At 49.8% G+C, this 24447-nt stretch overlaps 1 protein-coding gene across 1 annotated transcript in view; it reads left to right on the forward strand.

The window, feature by feature from the left end:
- Positions 1-371: 371 nt before the first annotated feature.
- Positions 372-24447, forward strand: part of LOC140414163 (uncharacterized) — a 110296-nt gene continuing 86220 nt past the window's right edge. The window contains exons 1-2 of the mRNA XM_072500964.1: positions 372-394; positions 4321-5077. Of these exons, the coding sequence (XP_072357065.1) occupies positions 372-394; positions 4321-5077 (780 nt within the window). The remainder of the gene's footprint in view (positions 395-4320; positions 5078-24447) is intronic.

Consider the following 24447-nt stretch of genomic DNA (forward strand, 5'->3'; position numbering starts at 1 on the left):
CCTGCCCCCTCACCCCAGGTCACTTGTGACACAGGGTTTCAATCTCCAACAGCTTCAGAGAACTGCTGATACCTGGGATTTGAGCCATACAAGGACTTGACTGTAAAGGTTGCAAAACCCATTCAATGAAGGACTGACTCAAGAGAAATCTTCAGGACATGGGTGGTCGCACCTTCTTAAATAGGAAGAGAACAAATTGGTGCTCTCCCTGTAATCTTCTGCTTCCACTTTGCACACTGGGGAAAGGCCTGAGAATATGAAGCTTTTTCAACTTCAAATGAGAATTACACAGCTATATCTTTCACTGCTGCATGGATATTGAAAAATATTCAAGCCTGAAATTTGAACAAATCTGGTAGATGAGAAGAAGAATGAAGAACATCCTGAAGATATTGTAAGATAAGAAAATATGTCTTCCCTACTACACTTCGGGTATTACTTGCACTTTATGTAGATAGTGGTAACATTTTCATGTTTGTTTTAGCATGAGGCTGCTCCACAATAAGCAATAGGAAAACGGCATCAGAATAAGAAGGTAGGGCTACACCATCTTCAATGATAGGTTAAATGTTCAGACCTGAATCTCAATGAAATTTGTATGTAGGATGCCTCAGCTGTACAAACACTATAGTTTAAACATCTGCTTCTGCACTGAAGGATAATTTGAGCGTAAGCATCAGGTTCAAATGTGGGCTGCAACTTTTCATTCAAACTAATAAACTCTGGCAAGCTAAAGTAAAAGGTAAAGTCACCATAATCTCAGATGATCATTGGCTGCTTCGCCCTTTGAGGGGGAGAGCCGACTGGTGGTGGTTTGACCTGAAGATCACCAGTCCTCCGATGAGAGGCAAGGTTGAGAAAGCGGGCCTTCATGAAGAAACCTCAGCCGGTACGGGAATTGAACGTGCGCCGCTGGCCTTCATAGATTATCATAGAATTTACAGTGCAGAAGGAGGCCATTCGGCCCATCGAGTCTGCACCGGCTCTTGGAAAGAGCACCCTACCCAAGGTCAACACCGCCACCCTATCCCCATAACCCAGTAACCCCACCCAACACTAAGGGCAATTTTGGACACTAAGGGCAATTTAGCATGGCCAATCCACCTAACCTGCACATCTTTGGACTGTGGGAGGAAACCGGAGCACCCGGAGGAAACCCACACACACACGGGGAGGATGTACAGACTCCGAACAGACAGTGACCCAAGCCGGAATCGAACCTGGGACCCTGGAGCTGTGAAGCAATTGTGCTATCCACAAGGCTACCGTCCTGCCTTGCTCTGCATCACAATCCAGCTATCCAGCCCACTGAGCTAAACCTATCGCTTTCTGGTATGACCCATCTTGGAGTCTAAAAAACTCTTTCTCCCTGAATAACTGTGGTCACCATGTTTTCATTGTGGTCAGCCAGAAATTGTTGATGCATCTCACTGGTGGGTTCAGTGGACCACGTACACAAATTCAACTTTTCAGTAGCTTCTTCAATGAATAGTGCTGACTCCTCAAAAAATGACAGCAGAGATTTCATCTATATTGGCAGCGGAGAATGTAACAAAATCCAGGGTCTCTTAATCGATCACCTGCTTCTGCAACAGCTTAATTCTCATGAGGTCAGTCAGGAAAGAACCAACTGAGGTCTGGAAGCTGTCCTAGCAGATGGTCACCATCCTTTTCTGGGCTTTCTGGTCCATCTGCGATAGGAAGTGAGAGATCTACAATCCCCAGTGTGGCCCAGTGGATGGTTCTTCTACAAGAAAGAGTGGCGCATTGCAAAATGAATGAACTTCAAGGGCAGCTGCTGCATCAAAGTCTACAGTCCTCAAACAAATCTTTTAAATTCATACTTGAGTATTATTTCACTGTCCCCTACTGATACCTTGTCAATCTTGTGTAAAAGACAACGTCTTAAATATATTGAGCTGCCGAGCAGTGAAATTTGCTGGTTCTTTGATATAAAGGGTCTTGTCAATTTTGTTTCCTTCGTGCCTGTTATAACCTGCCTACTGACGATTGGCTGGGGACTAATGATTATCCCACAATCCGATGGGAGTATGAACTTCCCCAATAAGGGGGGCGGAGAAACTCCTACTATAAATAAGCTGGCCAGTCCAGGAACCAGGAGGAAGGAGAAGGTAGCAAGGGAAGTTACTGTTATGTATATGTTGTTATAGTAAATAAACTTTATTATTTTGTATCCTTAAAACTCGTGCTGGATTCTTCGGGGCCCTTACAAAACTGGCGACGAAGGTAAAAGTGAATAGCTGTCTACACTGCTGAAGCCACCTCCCTGGATTTTTGTTGGATACAGGTTGGAAGTTGTTTTCTATTATACCATGCCTCTGTACGGACGTTTGGATGTTTTTGATGCTGCGCTGGAAAGCTGGAACCAGTACACGCAACGGATGCGTTACTATTTCCGGGCAAACAATATCACTAAAAACGAGCGCCAGGTGGTCATATTGCTCACTGCCTGCGGACCGCATACGTTTGGGGTGATTAGGAGCCTTACGTACCCAGCTGCGCCGGACACCAAAACGTTTGACGAACTTGTGAATATAGTGGGGCAACACTTTAACCCAACCCCGTCCACGATAGTCCAGCGTTACCGGTTTAATACCGCTGAGAGGACCCCTGGAGAATCCCTTGCCGATTTTCTATCCAGGCTACGCGGGATTGCGGAATACTGTGACTATGGTGAGACCTTGTCAGAAATGTTACGCGACCGTTTGGTTTGCGGTATTAACAATGCGGCCACCCAGAGAAAGTTGTTAGCGGAGCCAACATTGACTTTTCAACAGGCAATACAAATAGTCTTGTCCCGAGAGAGCGCAGAGCGAGGAGTACAGGAGCTACAGGGAATGGAAGTGCATGCCTTGGGGCGAAACCCTTTCCGCCCAAAAACGTCCCCCCGCACTCCTGCGGTACCTTGGGCGAGGCAACGACCAGACCGACGCCAGTGGCCATCGGACATTCCTCCCCGAAGGGAGCCTTCTCCAGAGCCAATAGATGAGGAGCCATGTCCGTGTCAGACTTGTAGGCGCCGACCCCGTCGCGGACGGCGGTCCTGGGGACGCCAGAGGCGCTGTCGTTCCGACCGAAACTGGGACCAGCCCAGGGGCCGTAACTGGGACCAGCCCAGAGGCCGTACCTTCCATGTGGATGAACCTGCGGCGACCACTCCTGAGGACGTGGAGACGGAGGACGACTGCCTGCAGCTGCATTGTGTGGCAGCTCCCCGTGTGGCCCCCATTAAGGTGACAGTACGGGTCAATGGCCACCCGCTGGAGATGGAGTTGGATACTGGCGCAGCGGTCTCCGTGATCGCCCAGAGGACATTTGACCGCATCAAGCAGGGTATACAGACCCTTACACTAACTGACTCACAGGCCAGGTTGGCCACCTACACGGGGGAACCACTGGACATTGCAGGAACTACAATGACCCCTGTTGTCTATGGACGCCAGGAGGGGCGTTTCCCACTTATCGTAGTGCGTGGCCATGGGCCCAGCCTGTTGGGTCGGGACTGGTTGCGCCATTTGCGGTTGCAATGGCAGCACATCCTCCAAACAGTTTCTGGAGGGTTGACTGAGGTGGTAGGACGATACCCAGAGGTATTCCAGCCTGGTCTGGGGAAAATAAAAGGGGCCGTAGCCCGTATCCAAGTTGAACCAGGAGCCACACCGCGCTATTTCCGGGCGCGCCCAGTGCCTTACGCTTTGCTCGAGAAGGTAGAAGGGGAGCTCACTCGTTTGGAGAGTTTGGGTATTATCAGGCCTGTCCGTTTTGCTGACTGGGCAGCACCAATTGTGCCAGTAATGAAGCCAGATGCCACAGTTCGCTTGTGTGGCGACTATAAACTTACAGTGAATACAGTTTCCCGACTCGACCGATACCCAATGCCTCGCATAGAGGATCTCTACGCGAAACTTGCAGGCGGACTCTCATTCACAAAATTAGATATGAGTCACGCCTACCTGCAGTTGGAGCTGGACCCTGCCTCCCGACCATATGTAACAATTAACACACACCGGGGCCTGTATGAATATACACGGTTGCCCTTTGGAGTATCCTCTGCCTGCGCAATTTTTCAACGTGTTATGGAGGGCATTTTGAGAGGTTTACCACGTGTGGCTGTCTACCTAGATGACGTGTTGATTACAGGGACGTCGGAGCAAGAGCATTTGGAAAATCTGGAGGCTGTCCTTAAACGCCTTTCGGAGGCTGGAGTCCGTTTACGTCACACAAAGTGCGTATTTCAGGCAAAAGAAGTAGTCTACCTAGGTTATCGGGTGGACCGCGAGGGTCTGCACCCCGTCGCAGAGAAGGTGCGTGCAATTCAACATGCCCCACCCCAACTGACACTTCGCATCTTCGTTCTTTTCTCGGTCTCGTAAACTATTACGGGAAGTTCCTCCCCAATCTGGCAACTACGCTGGCCCCCTTACACCTGCTGCTAAAGAAAAATCACACCTGGGTTTGGGGTCAGCCGCAAGAAACCGCTTTCCGGCGGGTAAAGCAACAATTGTCGTCGTCTGGGTTACTAACCCACTATGATCCGGGAAAGCCTTTGCTCGTCACATGTGATGCATCCCCGTATGGTATTGGGGCTGTCCTGTCCCACAAGATGGAGAACGGGGCCGAACGACCGATAGCTTTCGCCTCCCGCACATTGACTGCAGCGGAGAAGAAGTACGCGCAGATCGAGAAGGAGGGCCTGGCAGTGGTTTTCGCGGTGAAACGCTTCCACCAGTATGTGTACGGTCGCCATTTCACTATCGTGACTGATCATAAGCCCCTGCTGGGACTCTTCAGAGAGGATAAGCCGATACCGCCCATTGCTTCTGCACGGATCCAGCGCTGGGCTTTGTTGCTTGCTGCATATGAGTATTCTCTGGAGCACAAACCAGGTACGCAGATAGCAAATGCCGACGCACTGAGCCGATTGCCTTTATCGACTGGCCCCATGTCGACCCCCACGACCGGTGAGGTGGTCGCAACCCTAAATTTTATGGACACCTTGCCTGTCACGGCATCACAGATCCGTGAGTGGACCCAGACGGAGCCAGTCCTGTCAAAGGTTCGGCACATAGTCCTGTATGGTGGGCAGCATAGACAGCTCCCAGGCGAGTTACGGGCATTTTCCTCCAAGCTGTCAGAGTTCAGCGTGGAAGACGGCATCCTCTTGTGGGGGACGCGTGTGGTTGTCCCGGAAAAAGGCCAGGAGCTGATATTATCAGACTTGCACAATGGGCATCCGGGCGTGACCAAGATGAAAATGTTGGCCCGGAGTTATGTCTGGTGGCCAGGCCTCGACACCGACATTGAGAAGGTGGCCCAAAACTGCTCCATTTGCCAGGAGCATCAGAAGCTTCCGCCGGCCGCGCCCCTACATCACTGGGAATGGCCAGGGCGGCCTTGGGCACGCTTACATGCAGATTTCGCAGGCCCTTTTCAGGGATCCATGTTCCTTCTACTAATTGACGCCCAGTCCAAATGGCTGGAGGTGCATAAGATGCAGGGGACAACGTCCTGCGCAACAATTGAAAAAATGCGTTTATCATTTAGCACGCATGGCCTCCCCGAGGTGCTGGTCACGGATAATGGCACTCCATTCACGAGTGAGGAGTTTGCTAGGTTTACAAAGATGAACGGCATCCGCCATATCCGCACTGCCCCTTACCACCCGGCTTCAAATGGGTTGGCAGAGCGTGCAGTGCAAACATTCAAAAGAGGCCTAAAGAAGCAGTCTTCCGGATCAATGGACACGAGACTGGCTCGGTTTTTGTTTACGTACAGGACCACCCCCCATACAGTGACTGGGGTAGCTCCCGCAGAACTCCTAATGGGCCGGAGACTTCGCACCCGCCTTAGTATGGTCTTCCCGGACATTGGCGCAAAAGTACGCCGCACACAAGAACGGCAGGGACCTGGATTGTCTCGGCATCGTCCGATTCGGCAGTTTGCGCCCGGTGACCCAGTATTCGTGCGGAATTTTGCTGGTGGTGCCCAATGGGTTCCTGGGGTAATCTTTCGCCAAACGGGCCCTATATCGTACCAAGTGCAAGCCCAGGGTCGTCTCCAGCGAAAACATGTAGACCACGTCCGGTCCAGAAGATCATCCCCGCAAAATATTCCCCGCCCCCGGAGCTCAGTTCAACAGCGGCAAAGACCAGAAACAAGGGAAGGTAGTCCTCCAAATCTTCCACTGGTGCCTCACTCAAAACCTGCGCAGGTCATGACGGGACCGAATGGGGACAGAGACGCTGACATGACGGAGGCAGCAGACTCTGACTCCGAGATGGAGACACAGGATGAATCAGAGGGGGAATCCTCGGGTCCACAGGCCGTGGATGTACAACCGCGCCATTCATCACGGAAGCGCCGGTCTCCGTCTCGTTATACGCCGCCTGATCCAGCGCCGCGTGCAAATGGCGTCCGGCCTGCGGCCAAACGAGTTCGACGCCTCCCTTCGCCAGGGCCTACGGTGGATTCCTTGGACTTTGGGGGGGAGGGATGTTATAACCTGCCTACTGACGATTGGCTGGGGACTAATGATTATCCCACAATCCTATGGGAGTATGAACTTCCCCAATGAGGGGGGCGGAGAAACTCCTACTATAAATAAGCTGGCCAGTCCAGGAACCAGGAGGAAGGAGAAGGTAGCAAGGGAAGTTACTGCTACTGCTATGTATATGTTGTTATAGTAAATAAACTTTATTATTTTGTATCCTTAAAACTCGTGCTGGATTCTTCGGGGCCCTTACAAAAGTGCCTAAAGGTTGTGATGAATTGACTCTTCACTTGGTGATCTGTGCCTCCAGGTCCTCATAAGTTTAAAGCAGCTGGTTGGGTTTTGACTTCTTTAAGCCAAATTTGACGCCAGCCCCTCTCCGATAAGACAGAGACTCTTGCTCAAATGACGAGTTTAAATTCCATTCTGTAGCCTTGGACCTCCAACTCAATGGATCAAACCAGAACTGTTTATTGGCATCTTTGATCTCTCTTAGGAAATCGTTAAGTTGGAAGGCTGTATCTCCTATTTCTTAGACCTGAAAATGGTAATGGGACATGTTTTAGCCTTTTCCTCTTGAATGATGTTTCAAACTTATAAAACTGTTTAAAATGACTGGTCCTGACACAGGAAAAACATTCAGCTCTCCCTGCTGGCCAATCAACAGGGCAGTTTTGTCTATTGGTGTCACATTTGGAGCATTTGAGCAGAGGTGGAAGAGTTCTCCCCACCCCATCGGTGGATTTAGCGGGATCCTTTGTGGTCTTTTCAGTGGATGGCACTCCTGACCTTGGGCTGGATTGACCCTTCCTGAGCCTCAACGTCAACCTGGATTACACCCCAATTCTGGCATTGCAGCTTGGCAAATCTCAAAATCTGTTCAGCCCTCTTTGTATTGTAACGAATTGGACAGCGCATTGTCGAGCACATAAACTACCGTGAGGTATCAAAGCCATTTGTGTTTTGAAGCTCCATAACCACAGGTTCAAGCCAACCAATACAAATCATTAATGAAGCAATCAATGGATTCTCCCGGCCTCTGGCTCCTCTGGTTGAATTTTTCTCTTTCTACAACCAAATTCTTCTTAGGGCTGAAGCATTTATCAAAAGCCCCCATAACCTCCTTGTATGATATTGAGGCTTCCTTGCTGTACTAGGACATCATCAGCAATGGTTTTCATAAAGGAGTGCAGGAATGGTGTTTCTGAATTTTCCCTTGTGAACCCAAAGCCATTCAGTACCTTTCAAACTGACTCTTCCAGAACTCTTATCGTTGTCCTTGCTGCAGACTGTTAATGTAGGGCTGGTTTAGCTCAGTGGGCTAGCCAGCTGGCTTGTGATGCAAAACAAGGCCATAAGACATAGGAGCAGAATTAGGCCACTCGGCCCATCGAGTCTGCTCCGCCAGCAGCGCGGTTCAAATCCCGTAGCAGCTGAGAAATCTGAATTCTCCCTCTGTACCCAACAGGAGCCGGAATGTGGCAACTAGGAGCTTTTCACAGTAACTTCATTGCAGTGCTAATGTAAGCCTACTTGTGACAATAAAGGTTATAAAAAGTAATGCGTTGGAAAGGCTGTGGAAGGGGGAATGGCTGTTCAGTAGTTAACCCCATCATGTGTATCACATTGTTGAATTTCAAGGGTAGATGGTTAGATTCTTGCTCGTTGGAGATAATCATTACCTGACACTTGTGGGATCAAATGCTACTTGCCACTTTTCAGCCCAAGTCTGAAAACTGCTTTCATACATGAGGAGTCAGAAATGACACTGAATACTGCGCAATCATCAGCAAATATCCCCACTTCTGCCTTTATAATGGAGGGAAGGACATTGATGAAGCAGTTGAAGATGAGCCTAGAAAATTACCCTAAGGAACTCCTGCTGTGATGTCAGTGACTGAGTGATCTCCAACTGCCACAACAATCTTTTATTGTGCTAGGTACAACTCCAATTAGTGGAAAGTTTCTCCCTGATTCCCATTGACTTTAACTTTCATGAGTCCCTTGATGCTGCAACATTTGTAATCCAGTAAACTAAACATATTACCACTAATGCAATCAACAGTTGACTCAAAAGTTGCAAAAGTAGAAAGAATGGTGATATAATTTTGGAAAGAATAAGCATCTCAAATTTTATTTGGTATTCACTTTATTGTGCTCACAGAAATGGGACTTGTACTAAGCCTGGCCTGTATATATATAACAGATCATTAGAATCAGGGATCATTCGCTTGGACTGGAGGGAGGCTACTATTGTACATATATATTTCTAATATCTATATCCTTCAATATTAAAAATGAGCCATGTAAGATCCATTAAACTAAAGGCCCATTAGCTTGGTTTCAGTTACAGGCAAGTCATTGGAAGGGATCAATAGAGATACCCTGTATAATCACTTAGATAGGAAAAGGGTTTTTAGAAGCTCTCAACTTGGCTTCTAGAAAAGCAGTTTTAACCTGGTTACATGTTTGAGGGGTTGGTGAATGAAAATAACCCTATCCCATGGATTTTCAAAAGGCTTTTGACTAGTTGCCACAATATAAACTAATTAATGAGATTAAAGAATCATATGAGATTGGAACAGAGCCCTGGGATGGATAAGGAATGAGCTGCTTTCTTATAGGTAGAAGTTTGTTGTTAATAACAGCGGCTTCGTGGGAAGGGTGATTATTAGTGGAGTCCTGCAGGAATCAACGTTAGGCCTGATGTACATTTCTGTCAATGTTAACAAGGACGTACGGGAATTATCTGCAGGCTTATGAATGACATAAAGGTGGCATCATGGTAATGTCACTGGACTAGTAACCCAGAGGCCTAGGCTGATGCACTGGGAACATGGGTTCAAATCCTACCCCGGCAGTCATTGGATTGTCAATCCAATTAATAAATCTGGAATATTAAATTATCATCTGGAATATGAAACTATCATTGATTATTGTAAAAATTAATCTTGTTCACAAAGATCCTTTAGGAATGTAAATCTGCCATCCTTATCTGGTCTGACCTACATGTGACTACAGACCCACAGAATGTGGTTGGCTCTTAGCTGCCCTGTGAAATTGCCTCATGAGCCATTTAGTTTAAGGGCAATTAGAGATGGGCAACATATGCTGTCGTTGCCAGTAACGTCCACATCGCACAAAAGAGTAAAAAGGAATGAATGCATGGCACTGATGTTATAGATGTGGATGAGATTTAGATGTGACAGCCCTGTCTCTGATAGGTATACTTAATGTAGATAAATATTATATGGATGGGCCCACCAGGAAGCATGGGTATACCATGCAGACATTCCAAGCTTAAATCTGTTGAGTGGTAAAGAGACATGATGTGTTGGGTGTTCTGGATCTCAAACAGGTCACCAACACTGGAAATGGTGCAACTCTATTTTATTATAAGGTTAACGATATTAACATACTTGAACTGTGGGTAAATGCAATACCAGCTTTAACTGTTGACCCTTGCCTAGTCCTAACCAGGTGATGCACTCAGCACATGGTGAATGTTTGTGTTGCAGGCTGTGAGCTCTGTGCTCTGAGCTGGCTGCTACTAGAATGAGCAGGAACTCTCCTGTCCCCTGTCTTTATAGTGCGTGTGCTCTCACTGGTGATTGGCTGCAGTGTTGTGTATGGTGATTGGTCCCACTGCATGTCCATCAGTGTGTGTGTGTGTGTGTGTCTGCACCATAATATACTGGTGTGTATTATGACAAGACATGACCTTGATTATCCTCTTTACGAAGGAACAATTTTATCAAATGTTGTTCAGTTGTGCACTGACTGTTTATGGGCTTGTCAATGGAAAGTTCTAGTCATTCATTGCTAGTTTCATGGCAGTGATTTTGACAGGGATCCGTGGTATGTGAACGTTGCAGAAACAGTAAGGCTATTAAAACTGAAAAATTCTCATTGAGTCATGAAGAATCTAAGCCTGGAAGTAAAAACATATATAATACAAATTACATTCAACTCATGTACAGGAAGCAAAAATAATGTTTGGGAAATGCAGATGCTTTAAGAGAGAAAGATAAAAGAAACAGGCAGAAAAAGCTAAACATTGATCCACATCTTCTGGTCTCCGGATCATCAGAGACTGAGCATACCCTTCAAGATGCACTTTGGGGTCCTGAGGGAGTCTCAATGCAATGACTCTGTGGGAATTGATCCAGGAAATTTAAACTTCCGATGGCCAATTTCCTGCTCCCCGGGTACCTCAGCAAAAGTCTCCAACTCTGCTTTAGAGTCAAAGTTTTGGGGCAATTCCAATGTGCTTAGCTGGGTACTCCCCAGAAAAATTTCACGTACAATTGCCAGCCCTGACTTGCCCTTCGATCACCCGATTTCTTGCCAACTCCCCTGAACTCCCCAATTCCCCGACTCCACAGCCACCTCAAGGGCGCGATTCTCCGATATGGAGGCCAAGTGTTCATGCCGTCGTGAACGCCATCGCGTTTCACGACGGTGCGAACAGGGCCCAGGCACGACCTATTCTGGCCCCCACAGGGGGCCAGCACGGCGCTGGAGCGGTTCACGCCACTCCAGCCTCCTTCCACGGCATCAAATGGGCGCCGCGCCAACCCACGCATGCGCAGTTGGGCCGCTCCATCCTCCACATGCGCGGGGAACTTCTTACGCGCGCCGGCCCCGACCCAATATGGGTTCGGTGTTCAGGGGCTGGCCGCGCCGTGAAGTATGCCTGTGGGGGGGGGAGAGGCCGGCCCGCCGATTGGTGGGCCCCGATCGCGGGCCAAACCCCATCGGAGGCCCACTCGCCGGTGAAGGAACCCCCCCCCACCACACAGGCCGCCCCCCGAGTGTTCCCGCAGAGTTCCCGCCGGCAGCGACCAGGGGTGAACGGCGCCAGCAGGACTCTGTTGTGTCGGAGTGGCCGCTTGGCCCATTCGGGCCAGAGAATCGGCGGCCCCGCTGATTCCAGCAGCCTGGGGCCACGCCAAACGCGCGGCGCAAATGGTGCCGATTCCCCGCGCCTCAGAGAATCGCGCGTCGGGGCATCGTGGCGCGGTTGCGGCGATTCTCTGGCCCAGGGCGGGGCTCGGAGAATCGCACCTGCACCAATGACTCCCCCTCACCCCACACATCCACCAGATTTCCTCCACATGACCTGTCTAGTTTTAATGTTGCAGTATTGTCACGATGAAGTGCATTCTGTAGTTGTAAGTGGGAGCAGCTGTTACTAATTGGGGAAACGTTTAGGCAGTATTCTTAAGTATATATAAGAACCAGTTTCCAATTCTGATGGAGAGGAAAAGGTAGTCTGTGCCTGTGTTATTTGGATTTTTGTGAATAAAGGAAAGGCTGGCTCCAGAATCCTTCTACAGTCAGTGAATAAGCAGTGAATTATGACAGGGAATGAGCTTGGAGCTGTGGTCGTTGGAAGCTGAATAAGGAATTTCTGCCTCCATTTTCTGACAAAAGTACTGCTCCGGGCAACCTCTGGTGCAAAATGGCTGAGGCCTGATGGAAATTCTCAAGCCTTGATTATCACCATATTTTTTTCTGAGTCCGAACTGTATGAGCAGTGGAAAAATGAGGGGGAAATGTGGACTCGGGGGACCTTGTTATCCAAGAGGATGCAAGAGGTATGGCTTTCGTTTTGGCACTACCTGGATAAAATAAGACTAGAAGTAAACACATTTTGGAGCTGGATGTGGGAGGGATTATGATTAAGGGTAGGATTTACAAGAAAGCTGATTTATTGGAAGCCTGCAAAGCACGGTCAACTTTTGATAAATTTAGGAAGCAGATAATGAGTCCATGGAGGAGTATTTAATGGACTCTGATAGACTATATAAGAGATTGACAAAGTTTAACTGAGAGGTTCCCTGAGTCTGTGCTTGCATTCAAGTTACTGGATTGTGCACAGATTTTACATATATTTAGACTTCTCGTAATATGGGGGTTCAATATTATTCTGTACTGGGCCATTTAACTAGTCAGAGCCAAAGAATTTCCAACTTGTGGATTGCTGTAACTCAACAGTTAAGAATTTTATTTATCTCATGTTTTGCACTCTCACAGGCTTAAATACAAAGACTGGGCCTAAAGCCTATGCACCTGACTGATGATGTCACAGGTACACAGGTAACTCACCCCTGAAAGGGACACTGCCACAACATAATATACAGGACATCACAAATTTCATGGAAAAGATTTCTTTAGACCAAAAGTCCCTAAAAAATGTTTTTGGCAAAGCTCGCTTGTCCAGCTACTTTCAGATCAAATACACGCAACAACTCTGCACTGATGCAAAGGATGGAGGACTCCATGGCTGCTGAATTTTGAGATCACCTGAATACTAGATGCAGGTGTCAGTGCAGAGACAGAGTTTGCAGATGGGCAGTCTGTGGAGAGTTGCACGTTTAGCCAATTTGAGACAAAAAGCGGGTCTAGGTGGGTGACTGTAGGTGTTTGAACCCTAGGAACACATGGGGAGTGATTAGCAGGTGTTTTTGTTGTGAGTCCAGATATCAATATGCAATGAATTGCCTGAAGAGCAAAAAGCAAGCTTTTGAGGTCATGCATGAAACAGACAATTGTAACCCTGAAAATGATGACCGGCCTGAAGGAATTGTGTTGGTTACTGGAAGCTTGAGTCAAGTTGCGACTTGTTCCAACTCCACAGTGTGTAGGGCGAATTGGCTCAATCGTTACTTGGAATCTCATGATGAGGAATATTGGCATAAGGTTAATGAGTATGAAACGCCCATCTGCTTTAGGTTTGGGGATGACAGTATGCTAAATTCTTTCAAAAGAGTGGTTATCCCATGAAAGATAGCTGGGATAAGTCTCTTCATTAGTTCAGATGTCCAAATTAACTCTTACCAACTTTTACAGATACACCATAGAAAGCATCCTATCTGGCTGCATTATAGGCTGGTATGGTAACTGCTCGGCCCAAGACCGCAAGAAACTTCAGAGTCGGGAACACAGCCCAATCCATCACACGAACCTGCCTCCCATCCATTGACTCCATCTACACCTCCCGCTGCCTGGGGAAAGTGGGCAGCATAATCAAAGACCCCTCCCACCCGGCTTACTCACTCTTCCAACTTCTTCCATCGGGCAGGAGATACAAAAGTCTGAGAATACGCACGGACAGACTCAAAAACAGCTTCTTCCCCGCTGTTACCAGACTCCTAAACGACCCTCCTATGGACCGACCTGATTAACACTACATCCCTTTATGCTTCACACGATGCCAGTGTTTATTTAGTTGCATTGTGTACCTTGTGTTGCCCTATTATGTATTTTCATTTTATTTTATTTTATTTTCATGTACTTAATGATCTGTTGAGCTGCTCGCAGAAAAATACTTTTCATTGTACCTCAGTACACGTGACAATAAACACAATCCAAGTCCAATCCAATGTGGTCTCCAGTGAGATCCTTTTTATTGTTGAGCGAGTCCTCAATGAAAAAAGTGCAGATGAAACTATCTATGGAAAATGACAAGACATTTGTATTCAGGAAAGTCACGGATTTACATTTCAATCGATCAGAGCATTATTGCACAGCATTAGATGTTTCTCATCAAGAGGTTCAGGCAGTATTCAGAGGATAAGAGTTTGGCTGACAGAAAAATAATAATTTGGTAATTACATAGACAATTCCCGCATCTTTCGTCACAGAAATGAAAAGCTTCATTCTGCGGGATGCTGTAGGAGTCAATAGGGAATATGAAACTGTTACTGAGCAAGCTTATGTCTCAACGTGACATTTGTGGAAAATACCTGAGGACATCAACATGTCCTGTTGTAAGTCTTCTTCTGGCCAGAGAATTTAACAACATAGTGGCTATGGAGCTAAAGGTATGGGGCAAAGATCAAGGTTTTGCTTTGTTACACTTTGTGGATATGGCAAACAGATTCAGCCCATCCACAGTGATAAATGGCAAGGAGAAACAGGTCATCACAGACAAAGGTCATGGAAAAACGGGGTGGTACTGGACTAGGAACGGCAATTAAATATTTGATGGATAATGAAGGAAAGTTCTCAAATGATGAATTTCCAGATACGTGCGAGAATTTGAATATAATAGAAATTCAGGGTTGACAGCCTGCTCAGCAATGGTTTATGTCAGAGGAATCGCACAGTAGTTGATGTGATGTTGCTTATGATGCTGACTGACCAACGTGTTTGCAAGTTGCAAACAGTGCTGGCATGGGTGGTAAGTGCTAAAAACTATTTGCAAATGGATGGGGCGGGTAGAGCCCGTATCAATCATTTTTTTTCGTTGGAATCTGAAGTTGTCAAACAATTTCAAACAATGACGAGACAGAGTACAGGAATGAGATAGAGAATCTGGTGAACTGGTGCGACGACAATAATCTCTCCCTCAATGTCAACAAAACAAAGGAGATTATCATCGACTTTAGGAAGCGTAGTGGAGAACATGCCCCTGTCTACATCAATGGGGACGAAGTAGAAAGGGTCGAGAGCTTCAAGTTTTTAGGTGTACAGATCACCAACAGCCTGTCTTGGTCCCCCCCATGCCGACACTATAGTTAAGAAAGCCCACCAACGACTCTACTTTCTCAGAAGACTGAGGAAATTTTGCATGTCAACTACAACCCTCACCAACTTCTACAGATGCACCATAGAAAGCATTCTTTCTGGATGTATCACAGCTTGGTATGGATCCTGCTCTGCCCAAGACCGCAGGAAACTACAAAAGGTCATCAGTGTAGCCCAGTCCATCACGCAAACCAGCCTCCCATCCATTGACTCTATCTATAATTCCCGCTGCTTCAGAAAGGCAGCCAGCATAATTAAGGACACCACGCACCCCGGACATACTCTCTTCCACCTTCTTCCTTCAGGAAAAAGATACCAAAGTTTGAGGTCATGTACCAACCGACTCAAGAACAGCTTCTTCCCTACTGCCATCAGACTTTTGAATGGACCTATCTCGTATTAAGTTGATCCTTTCTCTACACCTTGCTATAACTGTAACATTATATTCTGCAGTCTCTCCTTCCTTCCCTATGTACGGTATGCATCGTTTGTACAGCATGCAAGAAACAATACTTTTCACTGTATACTAATGCATGTGACAATAATAAATCAAATCAAATCAAATTGTCTTTGGTGCTGTCTGACGATCTTCTTACCCTGGAAGAAACTACCATTAGTTCTATTTTCTCTGCCCACTTGACTGCATTATGTGCAGGCAAGAAAGCTGTTATCAAGGCTGCCATTTCGGAAAGAATTTGGAAAGCGCTGTGACTTCTGGTAACACCGTCTGAGGTAGATGTTATTTTTGGCGATCTGGTTTATTACAAGAGAAAGGAGCCTGGGCAGTGGAAGGTCCAGAGAAAGTTGTAGCATGTCAGGGGAAAACATGGAAATCAAATAATAAACGTTCATTCTCACGGGTCATTGGGATGAATTATAAATTTCTAGATACTGACAATATGATAGAGAATGATGAAGCACCTTGGGCATCGTATATTATATTTTGCAGGGTGGGGGGATCGAGCTAGAGGGACAGGGTTTGACCAATCAGGGATTATATACCAGTAGGCTGGAGTCAATGGGAATCAGGAGGGAAACACTCCGCTGGTTGGCACAAAGGAAGATTGTTGTGGTGGTTGGAGGTCAATCATCTGAGCTCCAGAACATCACTGCAGGAGTTCCTCAGGGTAGTGTAATAGGCCCAACTATCTTCACCTGCTTCATCAATTACCAGCCTTCCATCATAATGTCAGAAGTGGGGATGTCTGCGGATGACTGCATAATGTTTAGCACCATTTGCAACTCCTCAGATAATGAAGCAGTCCATGTCCAAATGCAGCAAGACCTGGACAATATCCAGGCTTGGGCTGACAAGTGGCAAGTTACATTCATGCCACACAAGTGCCAGACAATGGTCATCACCCACACGAGAGGATCTAACCATTGCCCCTTGACATTCAATGGCATTACCATAGCTGAATCCCCCACAATCAACATCTGGGGGTTACCATTGATCAGAAACTGAATCTAGCCATATTAACTGAACTAGCCATATTAATACCGTGGCTATCAGGGCAGCTCAAAGGCTAGGAAGCCTATGGCAAGTAACGCACCTCCTGACCCCCAAATCCTGTCCACCATCTACAAGGCACAAGTCAGGAGTGGAATAGAATACTCTCCTCTTGCCTGGATGAGTGCAGCTCCAACAACACTCAAGAAGCTTGACATCATACAGGACAAAGCAGCGCACATGATTGCCCCTCCTTCCACAAACATTCAAACCCTCCACCACTGATGAACAGTGGCAGCCATGTGTACCATCTACAAGATGCACTGCAGTAACTCACCAACGTTCCCTCAACAGCATCTTCAAAAATCCACAAACACTACCATCTAGAAGGACAAGAACAACAGATACCTTGGCACCCCATCACCTGGAGGATCCCCTCCAAGTCACTCATCACCCTGACTTGGAAATATATCGCTGTTCCTTCACTGTCGTTGGGACAAAATCCTGGAACTCCCTCTCTAAAAGCACAGTGGCTGGACCTACACCTGAAGGACAGCAGCTGTTCACGAAGCAAACTCACTACCACCTTCTGAGGGGCAACTAGAGATGTGCAATAAATGCTGGCCTAACCAGCGACGCCCACATCCCGTAAATTAATTTTTAAAAAGTGAAGAAACACATTGTGAAGAACAGGAAAAAGCTATTTTGTCGAGAGATCTGTGTGGGTTCCTGGGCGTCATAACATCCAGAAGGGTCGAATAACTGGAGGATGCTACAATAGTGGGATGGGCAGGGAAATCTACTGGAAAATATAATAATTATGACCATACATAATAGGAGCAAAAGTAGGCCATTCGGTCCCTCAAGCCATTCAATAATATCATGGCTGGGGTCTCTCTAATTGGGGGTCTCTGGTGGAGGAGCAGTGGGAGAGGGTCTGGTGAGAATGGGGCAGGCATGCCTTGCATTGCTGGGAGCGAGGGTGGCCCTCCGATGGATTTTGGGGATAACTCACTTAAAGGGACACCCACCGCGTCAGGGCCACGTTTGTCAAGACATGCACTAATTCTTGCCCAGGTGATCCCCGGCTCAGAGGACCGGAGAATCATGTTGGTTCGGAGCATATGGTACCTGGCCCGTTAATGGGATGCAAATGGGTCTTAATGATTGTGGCGCACAAAGACTCCGTGAGACAAATAGAGTGAAGTCGATGAGGCTTTATTAAGCGTGTCTGTTCCCCAGCAGCCCGATAGTAAACTGGCCTGCGGGGGAAGGCACCGGCTTCTTATACTTCGTCTTCACGGCGGAGTATGAGGTCAACGGCCAACCAGGACCCGGGATCTGTCAGCCAATGACATTAGGGCTTCCAGTCCCACATGACCCCCAATACATACTACCACATTCACCCCTTGTCAAAAATGAACCCGGCGGGGTGATGCTTCGTATGGTGGTAAGGGTTTACAGTACTGGTCCTGGGAGGATAGAACAGTTACATGGTAGTACCGTATTGGACAGTATCGTCCTGTTACAACTATTTACAGAGGATATAGGAAAAACAAAATGTTCATTGGACAGTCCATCTTTGTTTTACATCGACGCCACGAGTCGGTCGGGCGGTCTGGTCGTCCGTGTCGATCGCCTCGGCCCCGGCGGTGGTGGTGGTGCTTGTACCAGCGTTGTCGCCTCCGGGAGCCGCACGGTTTCAGCTGTCGGTGCAAAGGGGAGGGGGACTGATCCTCCTGGGAAGGGGGCGGTTGCGGGGTGCGGCGGTGGCAGGAAGGGGGCGGTTGGGTTGATGGTGCCGGGGGGGTGTGCGTGGTGCCGGCGGGCGCCAGATCCCGCAGGGAGACCGTGTCCTGTCGGCCGTCGGGGTACTCCACGTAGGCGTACTGGGGGTTTGCGTGGAGGAGGTGAACCCTTTCGACCAACGGGTCCGCCTTATGTGCCCGCACGTGCTTTCGGAGCAGGATGGGTCCTGGGGCCGCCAGCCAGGTCGGCAGCGACGTTCCAGAGGAGGACCTCCTAGGGAAGACAAGGAGACGCTCGTGAGGCGTTTGATTAGTGCTCGTACATAATAAAGACCGGATGGAATGGAGAGCGTCCGGGAGGACCTCCTGCCACCGTGAAACTGGGAGATCCCTGGACCGTAGGGCCAGTAGGACGGCCTTCCAGACCGTGCCGTTCTCCCTTTCTACTTGCCCGTTCCCCCGGGGGTTGTAGCTGGTCGTCCTGCTTGAAGCGTTCAAAGGGACGGGAAGCCTTAATCAGGTGCGTTCCATCTGGCCTGAAAAAATGCGGTTTGCATTCTGCGCAGATGTGGCAGTCTCTTGTGACTGTACGGACCTCCTCTAAGGAGTATGGGAGATTGCGGGACTTGATGAAGTGGTAAAACCGAGTGACCCCCGGGTGGCAGAGGTCCTCGTGGAGGGCTTGGAGGCGGTCAATTTGTGCGTTGGCACATGTCCCGCGGGATAGGGCATCAGACGGCTTGTTCAGCTTTCCGGGCCGGTACAAGATCTCATAGTTGAAGGTGGAGAGTTCGATCCTCCACCGCAAGATCTTGTCGTTCTTGATCTTGCCCCGCTGTGCATTATCGATCATGAAGGCTACCGACCGTTGGTCAGTGAGGAGAGTGAATCTCCTGCCGGCCAGGTAATGCCTCCAATGTCGCACAGCTTCCACTATGGCTTGGGCTTCCTTTTCCACTGAGGAGTGGCGGATTTCTGAGGCGTGGAGGGTTCGGGAGAAGAAGGCCACGGGTCTGCCCGCTTGGTTAAGGGTAGCCGCGAGAGCTACGTCAGAGGCGTCGCTCTCGACCTGGAAGGGGAGGGACTCGTCGATGGCACGCATCGTGGCCTTTGCGATGTCCGCTTTGATGCGGCTGAAAGCCTGGCAAGCCTCTGTCGACAGCGGGAAAGTCGTGGTCTGTATTAGGGGGCGGGCCTTGTCTGCGTACTGGGGGACCCACTGGGCGTAGTATGAAAAGAACCCCAGGCAGCGTTTCAGGGCTTTTGGGCAGTGCGGGAGGGGAAATTCCATGAGTGCGCGCATACGTTCGGGGTCGGGGCCTATTATCCCATTGCGCACTATGTAGCCCAGAATGGCTAGCTGATCCTCAGGCATTCTGGAATGATCCTGAGCTCCATAGTCCTTTTTAGGCACGCTTAATAAATTGTGGCGCACAAAGACTCCGTGAGACAAATAGAGTGAAGTCGATGAGGCTTCATTAAGCGTGTCTGTTCCCCAGCAGCCCGATAGTAAACTGGCCTGCGGGGGAAGGCACCGGCTTCTTATACTTCGCCTTCAGGGCGGAGTATGAGGTCAACGGCCAACCAGGACCCGGGATCTGTCAGCCAATGACATTAGGGCTTCCAGTCCCACATGATCCCCAATACATACTACCACAATGATCCATGTGCATCCTCCCACTAGCGTGGGGTGCAAAACTCGATCCGGACACCTGCGGGGGACTGGAGCATCGGAATGGGCGATGTGGTAAACCACTGTGTTCTGATATAAGAGGTTGTATGGTAGAACCTGCACTACAGGTTCACCTGTGGGCCCTGCATGCTAGCTCCGCCCAGGAGCCGAGTTATCAATATGCGTGGCCTCCAGCTCGCAGCCATTTCGCTAGCTGCTGTGGGAGGCCACACATCTGATACTAATAAAGCCTCAGTTTGGATTCAACTTCGTCTCCAGTCAAATTGATCGTGCCTCAATTTATTAGTATCAGAATCAGAAGATGGACCTCCATATTAAACCAGATCGCCTGCAGCTGGATCCACAGGCAAGCGACGCCAGAAAGGACTTCCAGCACTGGCTAGCTTGTTTTGAAGCGTATATCAACGCGGCGCCGACCCCTGTTCCAGAGGCTCAGAAGATTCAAATATTCCAAAGTCTTCCCGCTGATCCAGGATGCGCCCAATTACGCTGATGCCATGACTCGACTCAAAGAAAATAATGACAGAAGACGAACACGCTCTTTGCCAGACACGCGCTCGCAACGCGTACTCAACTACCTGGTGAGTCAATCGAGGACTTCTGGAGGGCCCTGATCCCAATAGTTCGGGACTGTGACTGCCAGGGCATTACAGCTAAGGAGCACTCAAATCTCCTTATGCGGGACGCTTTTGTAACTGGGGGATTGGTTCTGATGTTATCAGGCAGCGACTCCTGGAAGGGGCCATGCGCGACCTCGCAGAGACGAAAAGGCTAGCGCTCTCCATGATGGTCGTCCTGCGCAATGGCCAGTTCTACGCCCAAAACCGCGCGGCCCACTCCTCCTACGCTTCATGGGCCCCACATGCAGCTGCCCCAGTGGGAGCGCTACCCACCCAATACGCCTGCGCTACGCGCCAGCCAGTGATCTCCGGGGGGCCCCGATGCTATTTTTGCGGCCAGCAAAAATACCCCCGCCAACGCTGCCCGGCCCACGCTGGCCTTTGTAAAGCCTGCGGGAAGAAGGGCCACTTCGCTGCGGTGTGCCAGGCCCGCTCAGTGGCCGCGGTCGCCCCCACCCCGGTCACGGACAATGGGCGCCGCCATCCTCCTCTCCTCCCCAGGCCATGTGCGACCAATGGGCGCCGCCATCTTCCCCCCGCACAACACATGCATTTCATGGACACCGCCATCTTGCTCCACCCCCGCAATGTGCGTTCCATGGGCGCCGCCATTTTGTAATCCCCAGGATCTCCGGGCGCCGCCATCTTGTCCACCCCGCAGCACATGGATACCAACGGCGTACCTGAACATCAATTCAACGGCCGCCTCACTACCCGACGATCAACCACGGCTCGCCTCCATGGCAATCGACCAGTCCCGGCCACATAATCTGACCAACGCATCCACCAGCGTGAAAGTCAACGGCCATGTGACCTTCTGCCTACTGGACTCCGGGAGCACCGATAGCTTTGTACTCCCGAATACGGTAAGGCGTTGCTCCCTTAAGGTACACCCTACCAATCAAAGTATCTCCCTGGCCTCCGGATCCCATCGCATAGCGATCCGGGGGTACTGCATGGTCACGCTCACAGTCCAAGGCGTAGAGTTCCATGGCTTTCGCCTCTACGTCCTCCCTAACCTCTGCGCTGCACTTACCCTCGGCCTGGACTTCCGGTGCAACCTTCAGAGCCTGACCCTTAAATTCAGCGGACCCTTAATGTGTGTGGCCTTGCAACCCTAAAGGTCGATCCAACTTCCCTCTTTGCCAATCTAACTCCAGATTGCAAATTCATCGCCACCAGGAGCAGACGGTACAGCACCCAGGATAAGGCCTTCATCAGGTCCGATGTCCAGCCTTTGCTTCGGGAGGGAGTCATCGAGGCCAGCAACAGCCCCTGGAGAGCTCAAGTGGTAGTGGTTAAGTCTGGGGAGAAAAACCGAATGGTCGTGGACGACAGCCAGACCATCAACAGGTGCACGCAGCTCGACGCGCACCCCCTCCCACGCATATCTGACATGGTTAACCAGATTGCACAGTACCGGGTCTTCTCAACGGTGGACCTGAAATCCGCTTACCACCAGCTCCCCATCCGTAAATCGGACCGGCCATACACCTCCTTCGAGGCAGCCGGCCGACTATATCACTTCCTTAGGGTCCCCTTCGGCGTCACCAATGGGGTTTCGGTCTTCCAAAGGGAGATGGACCGAATGGTCGACCGGTACGGCTTGCAGGCCACGTTTCCGTTCCTAGACAATGTGGCCATCTGCGGCCATGATCAGCAGGGCCACGACGCCAACCTCGCTAAATTTCTCCGCACCGCCACTCTCCTCAACCTCACGTATAACAAGGAGAAGTGTGTGTTCCGCACAAACCGCTCAGCCATCCTCGGCTACGTGGTCCAGAACAGAGTTCTGGGTCCGAAACTATGTGGACAAGGCCCCGCCCACTCATACAGTCCACTCATTTCCCCCTGATGGCAGAGGCCCAACAGGCTTTCGCCCGGATCAGAGCTGATATTGCCAAAGCTAGAATGCACGCTGTAGACTAAACACTTCCTTTCCAAGTAGAAAGCGACGCATCGGACGTCGCCCTTGCCGCCACCCTCAACCAGGCAGGCAGGCCCGTGGCATTCTTTCCCCGCACCCTCCATGCCTCCGAAATTCAGCACTCATCCGTCGAAAAAGAGGCCCAGGCCATCATTGAGGCTGTGCGACATTGGAGGCATTACCTGGCCGGCAGGAGATTCACTCTCCTCACTGACCAATGGTCGGTAGCCTTCATGTTCAACAACACACAGCGGGGCAAGATCAAAAATGATAAAATCTTGCGGTGGAGAATCGAGCTCTCCACCTATAATGACGAGATTAAGCATTGCCCTGGCAAACTTAACGAGTCCCAAACGCCCTATCCCGAGGTACATGTGCCAGATCACAAGTAGACCGAATCCGGGCCCTGCATGACTGCCTTTGTCACCCAGGGGTCACTCGGTTGTACCATTTCATTAAGGCACGAAATTTGGCCTACTCCGTCGAGGATGATCACCAAGGACTGCCAGGTCTGTGCGGAGTGCAAGCCGCACTTCTACCGGCCAGACCGCGCGCACCTGGTGAAGGCCTCCCGCCCCTTTGAATGCCTCAGTGTGGATTTCAAAGGCCCCCTCCCCTCCTCCGATCGACACACATATTTTCTCAGTGTGATCGATGAATACTCCCGGTTTCCCTTCGCCATCCCTTGCCCTGACATGACGTCTGCCACCGTCATTAAAGCCCATAATTCTATCTTCACTCTGTTCGGCTTCCCCGCCTACATCCACAGTGACAGGGGATCCTCATTCATGAGTGATGAGCTACGTCAGTTCCTGCTCAGCAGGGGTATCGCCTCCAGCAGAACGACGAGCTACAACCCCCGGGGAAACGGACAGGTAGAAAGGGAGAATGGGACGGTATGGAGGGCCGTCCAGCTGGCCCTGCAGTCCAGAAATCTCCCGGCCTTCCGCTAGCAAGAGGTCCTCCCTGATGCACTACATTCCTACTGGACTATTTTTTGCTCACTACTCTGTACTGCTACACCGCATGAACGCCTTTTTGCCTTCTCCAGGAAGTCCACATCCGGGGTATCGCTCCCGACTTGGCTCACAGCTCCGGGAACCGTGCTTCTCTGTAAACATGTGCGGCTCCACAAGGCGGATCCATTGGTGGAAGGGGTGCACCAGCTCCACGCAAACCCACAGTACGCCTACGTGACGTTCCCCGACTGCCGCCAGGATACCGTCTCCCTCAGGGACCTGGCACCAGCAGGTTCCATCCCCACACCACCCCCATCGCCCCCGGCACCACCCTCCCCTCCCCCGCCACCCCCATCACCCCCCCAGGACCATCCGTCCTCCTCCTGCCCACCCCCGTTGATGAAGAGGATTTCGGCATGCTCCCGGAGTCAACTTCGACCATGACAGCACCGACATCGCCGTCACCACTTCGTCGATCTCAAAGGACCATCAAGGCGCCGGACCGGCTGAACCTCTGACCGGCCCGCCGGATGACCAGAGACATTTCTTTTACTGCTCTGTAAATATTAAAAATTGCTAATTGTATATAGTTATCCACCACCCCCGCCGGACTCAATTTTAACAGGGGGTGAATGTGGTAAACCACTGTGTTCTGATATTGGAGGTTGTATGGTCGAACCTGCACTACAGGTTCACCTGTGGCCCCTGCATGCTAGCTCCGCCCAGGAGCTGGGTTATAAATATGCGTGGCCTCCAGCTCGCAGTCATTTCGTCAGCTGCTGTGGGAGGCCACACATCTGATACTAATAAAGCCTCAGTTTGGTTTCAACTTCGTCTCCAGTCAAATTGATCGTGCCTCAAGCGACGATCCTGTTTTTTGTTCGACGCTGGATTCTCCGCTGCATGGGAACTATGCTACCAGCGGTAGGCAGAGGAGAATTCAACCAGTATTTTTGTTGTGATTATAAAAGGAGAGAATTTGTAGGGGCAATGTAACCTTTTGT

Source organism: Scyliorhinus torazame, chromosome 1 (assembly GCF_047496885.1).
Source record: "Scyliorhinus torazame isolate Kashiwa2021f chromosome 1, sScyTor2.1, whole genome shotgun sequence".
Lineage (NCBI taxonomy): Eukaryota > Metazoa > Chordata > Chondrichthyes > Carcharhiniformes > Scyliorhinidae > Scyliorhinus > Scyliorhinus torazame.